Raw genomic sequence first — 20,814 nt, 5'->3', positions numbered from 1 at the left:
ATGCTCTTGTACGTTAAGATCATTTGTTCGAGATAGAATCTGCACCCAACTAGCTAAACCTATAACAACAGATACGAGTACCTACTAACCAAACGGAATTCAGGATTCAATCTTTTATCAACATACATTTCCTGATTTAAACGCACAGAAACGAGTTTTGGGCAGTTACTATGTAATATTTGACTACACTTAATAGGTTTCCCTGCCTTGTCACTGCACGTTAGTTACCCAAAGTTATCTTACTAATTTTAAAATCTGGTCTCCAGCTTACTATGGTAGGTACAGGTACTTCCTTAGTGTTTTTAATTGATCACATTACCCTAGTAGGCCAATTATGTCCGATGCCTCTAGCCGCAACTGCAATGTCCATAAGTCATGCTTGTGATACGATTATCTGTAGCTCTCCTTAGGGTTGTCACATGCACTAACTTTCTCTTTGTGATATAGGAGAGTACCCTATATATTATACTACTCTTTGAGAGTACTTATCTACGTATAAAAATAATTAAGTAACAAACAGCGTATGTAGTAGGTATCTGTCTTTAAACTATTAAAGACTAAAGATCAAAGACTGGGATTTATGTTATTACATATTTATAATTCGAAGTGTACCTACCTACTTTACTTTTCCATATCTGTTAAAACTACTCATAGGTAGGTAAACAAAAGTTACTAAAACTGTTTATCTAACTTATATGTGCCTACTTGACAACCCTGGGCCACAATTGCGCACGCGTCGCGTGACAAACGATCACAACATTCACATCAGGCGCTCGCGCAGAAGGTGAGCCGGTTTTTAATTCCGGATGACGCTAACTGACGTATTGAGATTAAATTCGTTTGTGAAGACGTCATGTTTTCAGCAACTTTACGCAACTCACGAGTAAGTGTAAGGCCTGAGTGGACGCTCGAGTTGGGCGTGCAGCGGCCTTAGTGAACGCTGCTCTAATCACTTGTGAGCCCGACGCCACGCTGCACTCCCCGCCAAACGCTCCTCTTCGAGCGTCCACTCAGGCCTTACACTAAGAGCGCGACGCGCTTTATATTTGAACTAGCGACCCGCCCCGGCTTCGCACGGGTTTAAATTATACATAAACCTTCCTCTTGAATCACTCTATCTATTAAAAAAAACCGCATCTGAATTCGTTGCGTAGTTTTAAAGATCTAAGCATACATAGGGACAGACAGCGGGAAGCGACTTTGTTTTGTACTATGTAGTGATTATATTGGAAATATTGGGATCATATTTTCAGTTGAGGGCTACCAGTAGAATAAAGCCATCTCATATGGTTGAGCATTGCGTGGGAATGTGCAACTTGTTCTAAACATATCAAGCTAAAGTGACAGCGGCAGATAGAGCATAGCAAGCAAGTCGCACCAGTGGGTTCGTTCGTTTCGAACAGATACTGAGGGGCTACCGCGAAACCCGAATTTCGCAAATTGCGGGGATCTTTCTCTTTTACTCCAATGAAGGCATAATTAGAGTGACAGATAAAAATGTCCGCAATTTGCGAAATTCGATTTTCGCGGTAGCCCCTCTGTGCTCTTGCGCTTGCGCATATCTTAACTTGGAATCTGGACTTAAGGTGGTTCGACTAGGTTACTCAAAGCTTAACCCTCGCTAGATGGTGCCACTTTCGCAAAATTTCATGTTTAATTTTTTTATGGAATGGTCTTGGTATTGGTATACTTAAAACTATGTTTAGCGAACTCTTTAAGTAAATATTGAACTATTAATATAAACATTGAATACTTCATTGTGCAAAAACCACCCTTTAAAGTCGACGGAGTGTTGCTGTCATGCTTTTTCCTACTATAACTCACACATGCAAGCAGTGTTTCCGTGATGCTTATAGTAGACAATTTCACACAACGTAAGTATACTGCAATAGCGTTACGGTATGTTCGTGGAAATACGTGCAAGAGGATTGGGGTTCAAGACTGGTGCGAGTAGGTAATTTCTTTTTGTTTATTTTTGTCCTTTTTGTGTTATCTTACCTTTAAACGAGCAATTATTATATATATATTTATTTATATATTTGGATGATATCAGAAACGGCTCTAACGATTTCGATGAAATTTGCTATAAGGGGTTTGATCTCTTAGCTAGGTCTGATCTGTGAAAAAACGCGCATTTTTGGGTTTTTATATATTTTCTGAGCTTTGGTCGGTCTCCCAGATATTCAATCTCTTCTTCCTCGCATGGGGTCCGCTTGGCAACTAATCCCAGAATTGGCATGGGCACTAGTTTTTACGAAAGCGACTGCCCTGACCTTCCAACCCAGAGAGTAAACTTATTGGGATTAGTCCGGTTTCCTCACATTGGTTTCTTTCACCGAAAAATAGGTATCGGTATATAAATAGGTTCCGGTAAATAGGTATCAAATGATATTTCGTACAAAAGTTCCGAAAAATCATTGGTACGACGGTACGAGCCGGGGTTAGAACCCGCGACCTCCGGATTGCAAGTCGCACGCTCTTTCCGCTAGGCCACCAGCGCTTCCCCCAGATATTCAGTATCATCATCATCACTATCACTACATAGTATAAAACAAAGTCGCTTTTCTGTCTGTCTGTCTGTATGCTTAGATCTTTAAAAGTACGCAACGGATTTTGATGCGGTTTTTTTTAATAGATAGAGTGATTCAAGAGGAAGGTTTATGTATAATTGGTTAACCCGTGCGAAGCCGGGGCGGGTAGCTATTATCAATAAAATACATTATCAACGTTTTCAAAAAAAAAATCAATACCTGATTTTCACAGATTATGATCTTTTTGGGTTCTTCCAACTCAGAATCACTAGCATATTCTTGTTGAATCCTGAAGCTAATATAAAAACTATGTCCCAAATATTTGTATAGAAGTTTTAGTTTCCGCTACGTCACGCAGGCTGGGAAACATTTTTGATACTAAAACCTGACGTGATGACCGACATTTTAGGATATCTTTTTATGCTAGGATGGAGAATACCTACTGACGATTCTTAGTAGAAAAGCCCAAGGAAGTCCAGTTTGTAAGTGTCAGGTATCAGTTTTTTTTAAAGCGCTAATAGTTTGTTCTACAAGTAAAGCAATCCCTTACTGCCCAGCCTCTAATAAAGTAGTAGGTAATTGTAAAATAAAATAAAAGGAAATCATTTTTTTTTAATTCAAGTACCTACAGTACATTTTTTTATATTTGTTATCCGTAGTAGTCCCTGTACCTGAAAGAAATATAATATGAATCATGATAGAAAAAAATATTAGGAAGAAAGATGATGCAACAATATGGATTCTAATAAAGTTATAATTTACATACCTGGTAGTAATTAGTAATAATTGTGTTTTTCATTCATAGACAAAATTCCATTATTATCAACCACAGGAAATTTTATACATTTCTTTTTTATTGCTGTGAGGATGTCCTGATTGTAAAAATCAAAAAGATTAGGTAGAGTATAATTTCTAATTATCTTTGTAAAAATTAAACGAATACGCTTAGCCCATACTTAATCCATCGATTTTTGAAAATAAGAAAAATTAAATAAAAATAAAAAACACAACACGAAATTTAGGTGTAAAAAAAAATACAAAAAGTTATGTCCCAGCATACAATGACTGGGGTTTGAACCGGGAACCTTCCGTTTGTAAGCAAAAAAGCGACTGTTTACAAAACGCGCCATGATAGTTCTTAGCTAAGCTGACGAACTTCGGGTACTTATTCAACAAAATCGGGTAGTGCAACAAAATTGCGCTAAACATGACGGCACTTCAAATTCGCGCCGTGGTCAACCCGGCAACGTCGGAAATGGTATGGCAACGTCGCAAATGTATCCGTACACGACATTTGTGACGCACACATACGTAAAATTGATGAAAAGTTAACTATGATTTTTGCATGATTTCTGTATGAAACATTGTTTTCCTATTCATTTAGCAAAAATGAATATTCGAAAGAAGATAAATGCGGAAATATTTATGTAGTAATAGTGTGTAGTTACTTAATGAAAGTCGATTGAATTTTGTATGAAAATCGAACCACCTTAATAACTTCGGAGAAGATTAGCCGACCGCCAAGAGGTGTAATGCGGTACACTTCAAAATAATTGTATGACTGATTTCACGAACTGCGAAGTCCGTCAATAAGATTGAATTATTTAGGTATTCTATATATTTTGAACTTCTAAATTTTAAATAAGTAAACGCCTTTCTACACGATATAAATAAGCACTAAAAATATTATTATTAGTAGGTACCTACGTGACGGAAATTGTTGGAAACGTTAATCGAAATATTTCACATTTTGACTTAACCCAATGAAAGGATATGGAAAAATAAAGAGTCAATCTTATTCTTATAAATAAAATTATTACATTTTCAGATAATAATGAATAACACAAATAAACAAATCCCCTGTCTTGTCAGCTGGTAATTTACAAATAACACTGTTTAAGTCCGCACTGTTTAAATTAAGCTATAATGTACTTATGCCGATTTTGCATTGGTGTTAGTAATGTTGGTGGTTGGTAGTTGGTTGGTAGTCTCGGATAGTAAAAGGCATTATTAATGAGGCGGCTACACGTATAAAATACCTATTTAATGTCGTAGAAAGCTCACCGTGTTTACGTGTACATGGTAGATGCCGTTTTCCCATGGTGACGGTAGAAAGTGGTCGCACGGCTAACCTTTGCTGGCCTTGTATTACCATTGATACCACAGACGAGGACAAGTCGGCTTTTCAACGATCCAGTGTAACTGTGACTTGGAGATACGTAAATTACCTAACAACCTGATGAGAGCGCACTATACTGGTCCAGGGTCCATCTCAAAGTTTAAATCTGCAAGCTCTTGGAATAATACAAGCTTCTTAATCAATGCCGGTTGTATGAAAACTTGTAATAAACCTATAATGGATGTGCGCAAATATGCGTAATTGTGAAGATTCTTTTATTGACTTGTTCTTTTGTTTTTTTTTTTATATTTGAAAGGTGGTCTTTAATTAAGAGTTTTTCAAGGGCATATGTTATTTAATAACGATCGATCCTCGTAATTGCTCGCCGTCGGAACATGTACCCTGACGTTGCTTCGATTCTTTTAATTCCTGCGATTTTAACCAAATCTAGAGTTTCCACTTAGCTCCCACTTCTTATTAACCTGCTTTTGTTTTTAGCTTCTTATTTAGGATCCATCAAAAACACATCTAACCGGGTTAATCTCAAATGATGGTAACGATGATGACAATATTAACCGCGAGTCATGCTCGTGTGGACTTAATAATGAACATAACTGTCCTCTATACGTATGGGATTGGATGTCTCTACTTACACGCGAAAGGAAACCCAGCCTCCGTTACTTATTGAAATGCCAGTTAGTTAAATAGATAAGAAACTACGAGTATATTATGAGTTACTAATTTAATGTGTAAATTTACACTAATTAACAAAGGGAACAGATCACTTTGTATATTCATATTAAGTTTTAACCATTTTCAATGTTCGTGAGTGCAGTCTTGCTAAAACTAACATTGGCAGGAGTTTTTGATATACCAAATCGCAGTCTACGAGTAGTATAGCAAGGAGAGTTGTTAATTTTATGGATAAGGAGATAATTTCTAAGCAATCATAGTCGTATTCAATAGGTACCTCGTCTACGGGTACAACTTACTGACACGACGCAACCATAAGAGTTTAACGACGCATTCTACGCAAGGTTCATTAATGCATATTGCACCATGTACCTTATCTCCGCTTGTATTATATTATATAGCTACTGTACGATAACAGCGTTGCCTAACCGATGAGCTGAGATAATACGCGTTGGTTCATGAATATACGTTGGAGAACATGTAGACATTCAGTACCGAACGTAGAAGCCTAATATTAGGAAGTATAACATATTTGAGATTTCTAACTTTTTACATATAAATTCGAAGAAGTGGACGATTTTAACATGCCAATAACAAAAAAGTACCCAAACTTTAAGCTTTAAAGTCCGTTTATTTCATTATGTCCACAGGAAAAATATCTTTGACCATATACAATCTTTTATACTTGAAGCAAAAGAAATTTCTAACCAATCAGGCGCACCCTTTAGGAAGGTTAATTTACTAACGGGTACAAATCTAGAACCATAGTCAGACAGCCAGCAAAAGAAAGGACGCAGTAAACATATCAGTTCAGAAATTGGCTCAAAAATAAGAACGCAGTAAACATATTAGTTCCGAAATTGGCCCAAAATGTAGATTGTATAGGTATAGGTACCAATGTCATTCGGACCTTTTCATACTAATCTATCTCTTACCACTCTGTATACACGTAATATGGTTACAATCGGGTAGGATCTTTAAGACATCGGGTCTTTCGAGACATAGTACTACACAAGAATAGATCTAACTAAGCTTGGATGTATGCTAATTTAAGACTCCCGTGGTCCCGTGGCTACAAAACTGTAGCATGCGTGTGCTTTAACTGTTGCGCAAGAGGACATTAATCAACGTCAACATTAAAGGGAAGTTTCTACTAATCGTGATGGAATTGACATGATTGTAACGGTCACTGTAACTGTACTGCATTGTCTATGGCACCATCCGCGGTTGCGTCAGCTGTGGTCTACGGAAACCGCTCTAGCTTATTGTGTCGCGGTGTAATTATGGTAGTAATTAAGTTCTTTCGCTGCCAAAGATTGCATAGGTACTCTTGTGAAAAGATGGTTATAATGATAACAGTCTAAAATAAACACGAGCATGCAATGTTATGCAGTTGTGCTGGAATACAGTTTGTAAGCCTCTAATTTACTAAACATAAACAATGGTGGTAAACTAATAGGCACATCTTCATCACTAGCCTACGACCAGTGCTGAACCTTTACTTTATTATTTTATACAACTTGCACCCGATCTCATCCAACTTGAAACTCTCAATACCGTCCCCGAGTCCTATTTTATTTGGACTTAGAATATTGTAACTACTTCATGTTTACTTCGTTTCAGCATGCACGCTCGAGAAGAACATATACTTCCAAATGTAACGGTATGCAGTTTAAATAAACGTCAGACTTAACTGTTTATAAACAAGGCATTCTCTACACGGTGCACGATCACTCCTGTGTAATTTGTTAATCATTTTCTTTTGAAAAACATTTCCTATCCACACTGGCTGATCATGAGGGTGCCGGGTATAATAATGTGAAGCTGGAAGTGCAACCGTAATAGCAGGGAAGTGAGTTCTAAAGTTATGCCTTCAGAATGCTAATAAAAGTGATGGCGCCGAGCTGATTGATACCCATATTTCAAACTAGCAATTCTTTGACTTCCACCCAAGCTTTCTTCAAGATGCCGACATGTTTGGAAAACAGCATACACTTTATAGGAGTCAAGTTGCCCTAACTCTTGTGAACAACACTAAAATCGATTTGAAACATTTACAAAATTACAACACAATACTTATGCGCGTAACATCTATTCGACATTTAATCAGTTGAGGATAAAAAAAGGTCTATGTAGCATTATGAATACGTTTGACTCTTAATGTTATGGGAGCCAACGAGGGTTTACATTGCTTTGTTAACTCCATTATAGTTAAAACCTTTTAGTTTTATTCCCGATTGACAGGCAACTCGCAAGCACCAGCGCTGGTTGACATTTCAATCTCGAATGCTTATCATAATGCCATTATACGGTGATTGTAGCCTTCGACGGAGTGTCACGTTAAGAAAGGCTTACGAAACGTTTATAGAATTTTAACATCATGTAACATGGTCTAATAAAACATGGTCTTCTCTTCCCAGAGTGTCACTTGCCTACGTCACAATAACATTGCCACTTTATTTCAACATAACATGTTACATGGGTACATTATATCTATGGTTAATAAGTTAAAATATTTCTTTATAATTTTATAATTTTCATTTATATGTATTTTATCTTAAATTTTACAATAACACGTCATTTTTAATTATTCGTTAGCAATATCTTCCGATTCACGAAAGAAATTTCAGACGTTCGGGTAATTCTGTTTACACTACTGGCAACACAGGATAGCGCTGTCACATTTGACAATCCGCCATGTTGTCCCTGACCGTCATCCTTGTCGAACGCGTGTTAATTGTTATTTCCTTCTCGCTCAGTGTCAGCAGTCGCAGTGTTTTCCAAACTTTTCACGTCGTAAGCTTGGTAATTAATGTTTTGTTACGAAAATGGTTGGCTGTTCTATTCGGAACTGTAAGAGTAGGAGTGAAAAGGGCAGTATAGATTTGTTTTATTTTACTATGTTTCTACATGAATAACTTAAAATTAATGCCGTTAAAATAATTTTCACCGTTGGTTAAAATTCTCCCACATTTTAAAGTTTGAGAACCTGTAAACAGCATGATGACGTAGGCAAGTGACAGTTAGGTCATTCGCGAATCTCGGAAGAGAGTACCAGGCGGAGTATATTATTATACCATGACAAGAAGTCAAATCTGCACAAATGATGATAATAAGCCCTAAGACTGATTTGTTACCTAGGAGACAGGCTATGCCTAGTGTATGACGAGCCAGTGCAACTGTAATTGGATATTTTTAGCCGAGGCACATGATTTCAATTTGCTTTTAATTTATCACCCTTGTAATTGTTTTTATGTCGGTACGATAAAATGTTTGAAGTGTTCTTACTTATAGAAGTACTCGAGGCTAAAATCAAACTTACTCATATGCTTATGGACAAAACGAACTAACAGCAAAAGGTTAATAAAGGTCATTCCGTCAGGGTTATGTAAGTTAGTAACGAGTTGAATTGCTAATAAATAGGTAAATATGAACTTCACGTTAATTACTTACCTATTATTAAAGATACATCAGTCTGCGTAGAAATCAAATTTGAGAGATACCAATAGATAATTATTTAATAATCCGGAACATCAAGTAATCACGAAGAAAACTTCAACGGAAGTCATAAACAAGTCTAATTAAAAATATTATCGTTTACAAATTGATTGGTTCATTACAAAACATGGGTAAAAGCCGAAGTGAAAGCATTTACACGCCAATAAACTGATCTCCATAACGTCCATAACACTCGGAAAAAACATTGCGAGCGCGAATACTTCCTAGAATGTTTTCTCTATGCGAGGAAACCAGTAGTTCTACTAAACCAGCGGTCGGCAACCTTTTAGCAGCCAAGGGCCACATACCACATAGTAGTTAACGAAGTTGACGCGGGCCGCACTTTGTTAATATTTATGACTTTATCAGATATTGTCGTTTGTCAATATTACATACAAAATAGCCAGGGCGGCTCGCGGGCCGCAAGTGACAGGTTCACGGGCCGCATGCGGCCCGCAGGCCGCAGGTTGCCGACCGCTGTACTAGACTAGCTACGCCTATGTTTTTACCGTGTCGTTGCCTTTCTAGTTGTAAGGGTAGAAATCGCTCTTGCAATGCAATGACCGACCACACCGAGCCTGGACGCGGCGTATCAGCATCAAAGAATACAATATCAGCATGTATGTGTTACATTACAACAAATATGTACCTAAGTTCAATGTTACTAATACATAAGTTATAGATTGTTAAATACCAAATGTATTACAAAAGCCATTGAGTGATACATATACTAATAATGTTTATTGTTTAGATTTAGACAACGGATTTAGATGCGGTTTTTTTTTTCAATAGATAGAGTGATTCAAGAGGAAGGTTTATGTATAATTTGTTAACCCGTGCGAAGCCGGGGCGGGTCGCTAGTGTATAATAAAGTAAGCTATAATATGGAGAAATTTTTAAATTAAGGTAATGCGGGTTTGCCGTAGGTTCATGACCTAATTACCTACAAGAAGATCTATTCTCTACAAATGTAAAACCAGCGTCTTTCAGGAAAGGTCATGGTCATCAATAAATCTTGGAAAGTAACTAAGCCATTTTTAATCGTAGGTACAGCATTGAAGTGGAAAAGATATCACATTACATGTCGACGTCTAAGGATGTCCACAAAGATTGTATTTATACAACGATTAGGTAACTTAAGACATTATCCATTATCCAGCTTGCTGGCCTTTTCGCACCGTCTTATGTATGAATGAAAATCAATGTATGAAATCTAAATCAGAAAGTCTACAGTGTAATTTTTATTCATATTTCGTTACATAACACCAATGTCAGTTGTGAAATAGTACTTATTATCTAACGGCCAAGATTTGTCAATTACAAAATCGATTATACATGGTCCTTTGAATCAAAACATCTGCGGGCTGAGCACGGTTCCATTTTTATCGACTATCACTATGCCCGTCACTTTCGCACTTACATACTTGTTAGAACGTGACAGGCATGGTGATAAACGATTAAAAATGCGACCGTGCTACTAGGGCTGATGGGCTGGAACTTCGTAGCTAATCGCGACGTCTGATTGTAAAGTTGCATTTGTTTTTTTTTTCTTTTACATTGCGTGTTAGATTCGATATTGAGTTTTATAATCACATTATGGAAATTATTTGTAACTAAGATCGTTTCTAATACGGACCGAACGTTTCTAATAGTTTTCATGTTCAACTTTACTAAGTGGTCAAACATGAAAGGAAGGACCACCTAAAGTTGCGACTGTATGGCAAATAAATAAATAATTAAATACGAATCTCACTGTCTCTTTCTATCTTAGCACTTGACCTGGTTGTGGATCGTTTCCCAACGATTCCTCTTCGCCTTCTCACGGTCTTCGTTATTAATTATCAGAAGGCTTAGAATTGGCCACGATTGCTTGTTTGTGCTTAGCGAATCCATCACTTATCAGAAACTATGACTGTTTTGTAAACTAACGCACCACTCAGACATGACTCTTCTAATAACTGATTTGCCACTTATAAAAAATAAACTAGGCCTTAATGTACATTATTTAAGTTATTCCAAAAACGTCCCATTTTGCAAACACGCAAACCAATTGTACAAACACTAGCCAAGTAACCTCCGAGTGTTGATAATCGTGAGTACAGTTGGGTACACACGAATGTATTCATTTTTCACTTTATTTCAATGCCATATAAACACGGCTGTGGATCTTTACGGCCGATTGTACGTTTTGTAGTTTATAAATAACGCGCACACGTTTATTTATTGCTTGAGACCTTACATTGTGCTGTAAAGTCAAGGCAAGATGCAAGCGGATGCGACTAGCTCTAGACCAGTACAACGACGATTAATTTCACGGGTTATTCTAATAAATCGGAGCGTGTTAATTTTGTTTTCCAAAAACGTTATTGACTATATTAATTAAAAAATTGTGTCCAAGTTAACTATAAAGCTCTATGTCTGTTTAGATTAGAGCATATCACTAAGCTACTACTCGTACTAAAACTATACTTATTCTAAAAAATTCACAAGCTTCTCAAAGCTTAATTAGTTGTCAAAATATACACCACAGTTCAGGGTGACTGCTTTAGTTATGGCCACCCACTCTTAACAATAAGCTTCGATTGGCTTGTTTCTTTCCATGATTTGTTAGGAGTGGCCAATTACTTAACCCTCCTAAGGCCCAGCCATACAAACGAAACATCCAAAATTTGCCACTGAAATTTGAACCTAAACTGTAGGAAATAGAGTTGACTTTGCGTTGTTTGAAAATTTAACGAAACAAAGCAAAAGAGGCTCTGTTCAAATTGAGCATGGTTTAAATTACATCGAACTGAATAGGTACTATAGGTAGGACCTTGGGCCTTAGGAGGTTAAGTAGGTAGTGGCCAACAACGTACTATAGTAGTCACCCTACAATGTAGGGCCTACATATAGTTCACAAATCCTTTGAGATAAGTCCTTAAGTGAACAGAAGAGTGCTCCTACAGTTTTTGCATTAGGTACTATTATTAGTTTATGTTAATAAGCCCGTCGTTTGTTTTATAAAGTCAAGGCATGGCGAGCTCCCAAGGCTAGTAATAGATCAACGACGTGTATTATTAGCATTACATCACGATTGTATATGTTTAATGGATTATGAAGGTCCTAAGCGTTAACTAGAAGCCACATTTCGCTTTAAGGTTGAAGGAAATAAGATTTGAAAATTGTAAAAGTACATATAGTCATACATATATTACCTTGAAGTATTAAGAAATTAATAAGTATGAAAAACATTAGCAAGGTGGGAAGGCGTCTTATGAGATGTTCGTTGCTTCGTTCATGCTCTCCATTCTGGAGGTATGCCTCCAGAATGGAGAGCATGAACGAAGCAACGAGTATAAAACTACCAACTCTTTTTCCATGCATCACTCACACACAACGATTTTGTCCTACCAATAGAAAATTTATTTATTTTAAGAGATTAAATTTTGTTTAAATTCTTGATTTGGTTACATACTTGCCATTTATGGGTTTGGGTGAGTTTTTATCATGAATGCTGACTAGGATCTAATCCTTTAAGACAGCTAGCTGTACTGTAAGAAATACAGAACCGGTGCCGGCCAAAGTAAATGACCAAACCGCCATAGGCACTCCACAAAAAGTAAGATGATATCACGAACAAACTGGTTCTCATGCCAACAAATTGCTTTACAGAAACATACCACGTTTTTGACCTTTTACGTGTTAATTTAAACATTGCGTTTTATATTAAGAAAGTAATATAAAAACACCTGTGGTTAATTAGGTCTTTATTTTACGCCTGCCTAGAATATATAAGTGCAGGAACTCCAATGTACATGTCGGACCGATACTTACTTTGTGTGCTACTATTATGCCAATCCAAAAAAATATACTCTGTATGGAGAGTCCCATTATTACCTGCAACTAAGTTTACTGTCCAAGACATTATTATTATTTGCAACAGCAATTAAACCCACACTCAACATTTAACGAAGCCGTCACATAACTTTGATGAACCACCAAGGAAATACTAGTTTAGAGAATCGGACAATCTGTTTTAACTGCGTAGGATTAACAAATGGCGTATACAAGTATCATAACGAATGGAGTAGATTGGGACAAGGTCCCTGTCCTCATTTCCTTCATAGCTGCGTTTGGATAGCGCGATTATGCGTAGCTAAGTGACATACAAGGTTTTTTAAAGGACAATTTTGTTCTTCGTTAAGCCTGGCGTAACTTAACATACAAAGTTTATGAAAAACGGTTCAGTAACTGTATTACAGCGTTTTAACTTACAAAACCTTGATTTATTTTCTATTTGGTATTACATTTTTATCGTTATTTTCACAGAACAAGTAGAATGGCGAAGCGAGCAGGGTACGTGTCGCCGCGGGGTTTTGAGCAAACGCTCGCATGCTACTCGCCCGCGCTGACCGAAAATGATGTAAACATGCCTTTTTGCGCCACAATAATGTTCAGATTAAGAAGCCAGACGTCAAATCTGTCTAAAGGAGGCGTATCCATTCACCACGCACACAAGGCGCTAGCTAGTTTTTACTACCGTTTCGCGAGTGTTAGTAAATGTGGAGAGGAACGAGCGGCGACACTGGTTCCGATACTAACTGTGCGCGATAGCCATTCTAACCTCTTTAATATGTTCTGTGGTTCTTTTAGATAGAAAAGTGAGATATGTAAGTTTAAGAAATCGGTAATATTTAAATAGGTTAATTAAATGTATAAACAGACGGTACATATATAATGTACAGTCTGATAAAATATGACCAAGACAAAATACACAGAGAAAGTTAAATTAATGTAAGTCGAAACACGTAAGTAATATGTATTTACTTATATTTGACAGTTTAGTTCTTTCAGCTGATTAATCTGACTCTGTCTTATAAAAACCCTTTTCATAAAAAAGAAACATATTTAACTGACATAAGATCTAACGTAGGTATCTGTAGAAAACCGGACCTGACATACTCCGAAAAACGTCAACTAGTCCGTTCGTAACCCGCCGTCCACACATTTAGCGAACCGGAAACGTTATCTCACAACGGGTTTGAACTTTTCGAAAGGTGCTACTTATTACGTATACCTACTGACAAGTATCAATACTTGGTGTCCACCTGTTATTTATTCGTTACGAAACTTGCTTATCAATATGGAAATGCCGTTGTTTTAGCAGTGTAAGTCGACCGAGGCGTGGGTCGCATGGTTAAACAAGTTTTCTATAGACGTTCTAGAGCCCTACTTTTTTTTCACTTAAACATTCTTACTTCTTAGCAATGTTGTTAGTGTTCTTGGGAGTAGGATAATAGTGGCGAAATCACCAATCAGAACTATCAAATTGTAAGATTATATCTAATGAAAATATTTACACTTTATTTTTTTACAAATTTGTAAAAGACGGCCATGTAATAACACATGTCATGAATATATTATCTAGAGTTATCGCTTGTCAAAATCATCTAACTACTACAACACGGCTACCATAGTCGATTTTACCACACTATTATAGTAATTTATCCGTATGTAAATAACATTTTAACCGGTTTTTATTGATTTTACGTCTTTTCCATATTTGATAGCGATATTTAGTTGTTAAACGATTACATAGTCGTAGGATCACATATGATTAAAGTTAATTAATATAAGTTAGATTAATTTAAGTTAGAAATGTAGACAAATCACATATGATTTGTCTACATTTCTAACTTAAATTTAAGCACATATTACTATACATATGTATAGACTGAAGAGGCTATGACAATTTTGTGATATCACAAAATTAGCAATGTCACGAGCTATCAAACACAATGCCTTATTTGGAGTGCGAAGTAGACATACCGTTAGCCCTCAAAGACTAAAGATGTTTACGGTTCTTAGGAGAGCATGTCTTTCTTTGGCGTCCTAAATTGCACAGGACGAGCGAGGTCTACTGTTTAACGTTTAACCTAGTTAATTCTTTATGCTTTGGTATACTTATTTGTTAGAATACTCAATACGAGGCGTTACAATACTCATACATTATTAATATAATGATTGTCAGTCATTTTATCAGGGAAATTGACGCGGCAGCTGTCATTGCCGTAGCAATACATAACGTCCCAACACTTCCAACAATAATCAACAGTAATAAATAAGTTACCATCCGAATGTTACCTTTAAAATTGCGCAGAAGACAACGTCAAAAATTAAGCTACTATATACGAAATGTTTTAGAGATGACCTTTCTCGCGTTTTGAGTCATGTATAATGATCCACGAATAAAAAGCGTGCGTAATTTTCCAATATTGTCTTATATCTAGGACAATATCTGCTGGGACAACAAGCACTCAGCCGTGTGATTGGACTTTCACTCACCGATACTGCATTGTGTACAACAAAGCATACGAGCGAATATGGTATTAATGCTATGCCTTGTGAATGCAATAAAAAACGAGTGCGTCAAGGACGTTCAGAAAAGTATGTATACCTAGACAATACGTTCGGTTTTATATAAATCAGTAAGATACATATCATGTCAACGTTCTCAAATGTTTAGGGTTTACGTTTGTATTTAGATATACCTAAGGAATGTACATCGTATCGAACGGTTAACTGTTCTTTATAAAACTGACAATGAAGTCACCTTAATTGAACTTTAAATTATGAAAACAAAATGTGTGTCAAAATATTCAAGGAAAACGTGAAATGTAGGTACTTAATTTTACAAAGCGCCTTAATCTTAATGCTAAACCTAAAAATCTTCCTTATTGCATCCAATCCAATATACACAGCTATTAACCTTCGTAACATAAAAGTTTCTTACTTGGTACTTTGTGGGCGGTAGGTAGGGTTGCCAACCGTACTATATTATATAGTATTGTACTATATTTTGGCTCTCTGTACTATATACTTTTGGAAAAATATATAGTACGCTATAATACTATATTTCCGATTAAACGTATGTTACACTTATGTTTAGTATTTTATCTAAAAGTACCATACTTTTTTGAAATGTACTATATTTTTGATGCCCTATTCTGGAAAATACTATATTCTACCAAAAAATAGTTGGCAACCCTAGCGGTAGGTGGCATACCTTTAAGTATGTACCTACTAGCCATATGGGTAGCTCTAGCTACAATACTTACGTACTAGTTTGAAATTTATAAACGCTATTTTATTTAGTTTAAATGACGTTTTTATCTGTACTGGTGGTAGCATTCATTGTAATCTTTAATTTAGCGATCATTATGGTTTCCAAAAATTTTTAGACGTCGGTAAAATCGCCATCCGTGACTGGCAACTGGCGCGTGGAGCCTTGCGAAAGGTTCGTTGAACCCGGGGAAAGACGGGCTCCTGCTATTCTTACTTCAATTGTTCTGAGCGTAAGATAATCGATTGCATTTGTCAATGAGATATTGTACGATTTGCGTGCGCGTCGAAATTGGGCCCAGCTCCCTTTGACGTCGTCAGTTACATTACATACTTGCATTGCAAACAACGTACAGTAACGTCAAAGATGTATTATTTTATACTCTATAACTTTATGCCATATAGCGAAAATGTATATGTATCTTTGACGGTACGTATTATTAATGGCGTATATTATTATAACGTAGTCAGAGAAACTAGAGAAAGGCAGCTAACATCATTTACAAGATGAACAGCATAGGTTTTCTCAGACAGTGTAGGTTTTCTCGGTTTACAAAGTAAGATGCCATAAAATGACCTATGTGGTTTTATAATGAGAATAAATCTTGTTACTTGTAGATAAGCCGGCAATTTAATAATATTTTGAGAGAGTTCTATCACTCATCTTTAGGGTTAGTGATAGAGGCCCAAGATCCTAAGTAATAGAAATTATCTTATTGGTTCTTTAAGATAACTTTGTTCAAGATTTCGTCGACCATGTGCAATAAACATGTGCATTTGCAAAACTGTATAAAGAATGTGCAACTGAAATTGTATTAACCGGAGTATATTGCAGAACATATTACGTAATTTCTTTCCATTGAAGTGCTTTTAAAGAAATCCATGGAAATCGTAACGTTTACTTAGTTTCAATAAGCCTGTGCAATGCTAAGTGGGTTCAATGTTTGCGAATCAAACTATATTGCTTTACAGCCAATCAAATATAGTCCTTAACGTTTAGACGTTAGGTCTATATATTTTCTTTAAAAAGTATAATACCATTATAACTGTGGGAAAAATTGCAATCCGTTGACATGGTTGACTTATAATGATACGCAAAATGCAGTTTCGAGAGGTAATTGAATACCTATTTAGTACAGCAAAAACAGTTATTGTAGGTAATTGTAATAGTTATAGTCATTAACATAATTACTCAATATGGGAATATTTTAATCTTAATCTTATTTAATTTTAATCTATGTTAAGCAGTATGCCCTACAAATGGTCTTCGCCATGAATAATTAAATATTATGCAGATAAATGTATAACTGAAAACTCTGGAATATTTGCTTATTCTAATACAACCTAATCCTTTTCCTTAATCTAAATTTAACCTAACTGATTTAACCAACTAAATAATCTTTAATAGAAAAAAACCGACTTCTCTAACTACTAGCCTAACCCACTTAACGGTGCTTATACTTTATTTGGTAATATGTATACATTTTATGGTAATCATAGTGGTTGATTTAGTTTAGGTATCATAGTGGTTTTCCGGGTCAAGGTCCGGGTCTGGGTCCGAGTCCGAGTACGGGTCCGAGTACGGGTCCGAGTCCGGAGTCCGGGGCCCAATCCAAGTCAAAATCGAAATTGAAAATCACAAAACGTGTACTATGCGTCGTTGAGGAGTTCTGTTCTGATCATCATCAGCAGTTCCACTTCATCAAATGCCACAGTTTTTAATGTAAATGCTTGATTTTCTGATGAAAATATATAAAATTCTATACGGATGCCTTTAAGATTTGAGAAGTTCCCTCGATTCCTCATGGATACCATGTTCAGGACTTGAGATTGACATAAATGTGCCTAAAAACTTAACTTGCTTAACAAACATAACGAAAAGGACAAATCGCCAAATGCGAGCTATGCGTCGTTGAAGAGTTCCGTTATGATCATCATCAGCAGTTCCACTTCATCAAATGCGACAGTTTTTAATGAAAATGCTCGATTTTCTGATGAAAATACAAAAATCTCTATACGCATGCCTTTAAGATTGGAGGAGTTCCCTCGATTCCTCGTAGATCCCATCATCAGAACTCGAGCTTGACAAAATTGTGGCTTAAAAACTTAACTTGCTTAACAAACATAACGAAGAGGACAAATCGCCAAACGTGAACTATGCGTCGTTGAAGAGTTCTGTTCTGATCATCATCAGCAACTCCACTTCATCAAATGTCACTTTTTTTTATGTATATGCTTGATTTGTTGATGAAAATACAAAAATCTCTATACGCATGCCTTTAAGATTTGAGGAGTTCCCTCGATTCCTCATGGATCCCATCATCAGCACTCGAGCTTGACAAAAATGTAGCTTAAAAACTTAACTTGCTTAACAAACATAACGAAGAGGACAAATCGTCAGACGTGTGCTATGCATCGTTGAAGAGTTCCGTTCTGATCATCATCAGCAGTTCCACTTCATCAAATGTCACTTTTTTGAATGTATATGCTTGATTTGTTGATAAAAATACAAAAATCACTATATGTGTGCCTTTAAGATTTGAGGAGTTCCCTCGATTCCTCATGGATCCCATCATCAGAACTGGGTTTTGACAAAAACGGGACACCATCTGATCTGATCTGTATGCATATACATACAATCAAAAAAATAATTTTCAAAATCGGTCCAGTAATGACGGAGATATGGAGTAACATAAAAAAAAAACATACAACCGAATTGATAACCTCCTCCTTTTAGATTAGAAGTCGGTTAAAAATATGGATACGGTCTACTACATAATGTTCATATCCAATACCCACGCAGTTGATACATCCCACACATCCGTGTAGATAGAACAATCATGATAAACGCAGTTACTTACTTAATGCAAAAAATAACAACATAACTTCACGGTTCATAAAAAAGAGAAGGCGCCATCTCTTACCGTACGCAACAGTGTAGAAACCGCTTTCTTAATAGACTTTGAAAAGCCTATCACTTAATGGCTAACCTTCACAGAGTCCGCAAAAACATTCGGAATTCCATTGAAGGTGTCTCGCCACTCTTTTCACGTTTCGATCGCTGTCCGTGCATAAAGATATCAATTGCAAAAACAACGGCGGACGGCCTAAAGAGGCTTGACCTCCTTAGCCAGTCTGCTTAAACTGACTTGGCGACACAGTATGCGGGTGGTAAGTACTGGCTGTTCTAAATACGAAGGAAACGTACCTACATGCTTTGTTTTAGCGAGGCGGACGAGTAATTTTGTGATTTTGCAACCGACGTTCAACTGTCAATTTGTATCTGTTTACATTCTGTTAACCAAATCCTTAAAAAATTACATTTTCGTTAGTTAATAATATATAGTACGAAAGCCACTTAAGAAAAAAAGATGAACGGCTACATACTTGTTAGCTTATCACATTTTAAAGATTTTGTACCTTTTGGCCCCAGTGCCCCTTTTGTAAAAGACGTGTACCTAATTAAGAAAAATATTCCTAAAAATTCTTTGTCAGCGTATTTTTGGGCCACCTTGTATATGTGGTTGTGAGCAAATTCGAATAGGACTGTAAATCAACGGATGGTAATTTGTCTTGTACGTTTTATCAAAGTTATCAGAGAATTCAATAATCACGACGTTCACGACATAGGCCACGTGCGAATTAGTCATTCGTTTGAACAGTTTGGCATAAATATGACCAGAAACAAGCATGAAAACATAACCACGTCAATTGTATATAACGTTATCGGAGCGGAGCATGGTTATTTAGCTTGAGTATTTGAAGTAGTTAATTAGACTTAGTTTTTCGACAGCCCGAAACTGCGGTACTATTGCGATACCAGTCACGATACTGTCTACCATATAATACTTAAGTAAATCTAAAAAAATATTAATTAGAATATGTATTAAATTCGCATCGCCAGTTTTCACAAAAGTTAAGTGTCATTTGTATACCATCCAATTTAAAAATTAATAGGACATTAACAACACTATTAATTTGCAAAACTGTAGTTTACGAATTAGGAACGGCACTTTTTCCAATTTTCCCAGCGTCATTGCTTATGCTGCATACTCCGCTAACTAAAAGTATTTGCATAAAACATTCGTTACGGTCTTGGTACCTAAACTACCGCTTCTAAAGCATCTAATCATACCGTCATCGTTGCTAACAGTTGGCAAATAGGTACGTGACTGTAGGAATGTAACTTGTAATGCTGATTTGTAACTTTTCAATATTTTAGGTTGACGGCATTTGGTGTCAAGTTGACTGTTGAATGTGAAATATTAACATGTTTTGTTACACAGGTATGTGTCGAATGTCTGATTTGCTTGAGTTATCGTAGAATGTTTCCATTAGATGCTATCTTATCTATGTATGCATAAAATCAAATTCGTGTATGTAATTTGCAAATCAAGGAGGTAATACACCTAGTAACTAAGAACACTGATGCAATATATTGGTTAAAACAATTGTATGGTCGTCGGTGTCAGCGTCCAGCGTGCGTTCCGTGGCCCTAAGGCAAAAGTATGAAGTGATAGATGAGAACATACCTTGCAAGCTAGGCGCGGAAGCAGGCGCAGCAGGCGACGGTTGCACCGCCGCCGGCGGCGGTCGGCGTCGGCGCGGCGCGTGCAGCCCCGGCGCCGACGCCGCCCGCGTCGCCGTGCGGAATCCCGGTGCGCGGTACCGCGCCGACTTGACGGGGCCGGCAGGCGCGGTGGCGGTGCCCGCGATGGAGGGTAGGCGGGGGAGGGAGCCGGCGCGCTGTTCTTCTTCTGACTGGAAATAATATTCAGTTATTAACATTAATTATTCCCTAAATACTCTCTTCTGAAATTGCTTTATAGGGTTTGGGTATGATATTGTCATGTCTATCGCTCATCCTGT

General features: G+C 36.8%; 1 protein-coding gene across 1 annotated transcript in view; it reads right to left on the bottom strand.

The window, feature by feature from the left end:
• Nucleotides 1-20,814, bottom strand: part of LOC134649650 (uncharacterized) — a 112,367-nt gene that overhangs the window by 15,777 nt on the left and 75,776 nt on the right. Inside the window, exon 4 of the mRNA XM_063504488.1 lies at nucleotides 20,478-20,706. Within this exon, the coding sequence (XP_063360558.1) occupies nucleotides 20,478-20,706 (229 nt within the window). The remainder of the gene's footprint in view (nucleotides 1-20,477; nucleotides 20,707-20,814) is intronic.

The sequence above is a fragment of the Cydia amplana genome, chromosome 7, assembly GCF_948474715.1.
Source record: "Cydia amplana chromosome 7, ilCydAmpl1.1, whole genome shotgun sequence".
NCBI classification, from domain to species: domain Eukaryota; kingdom Metazoa; phylum Arthropoda; class Insecta; order Lepidoptera; family Tortricidae; genus Cydia; species Cydia amplana.
The sequence above is the reverse complement of the archived record's forward strand: the minus strand, read 5'-3'. Positions and strand labels throughout refer to the sequence as shown.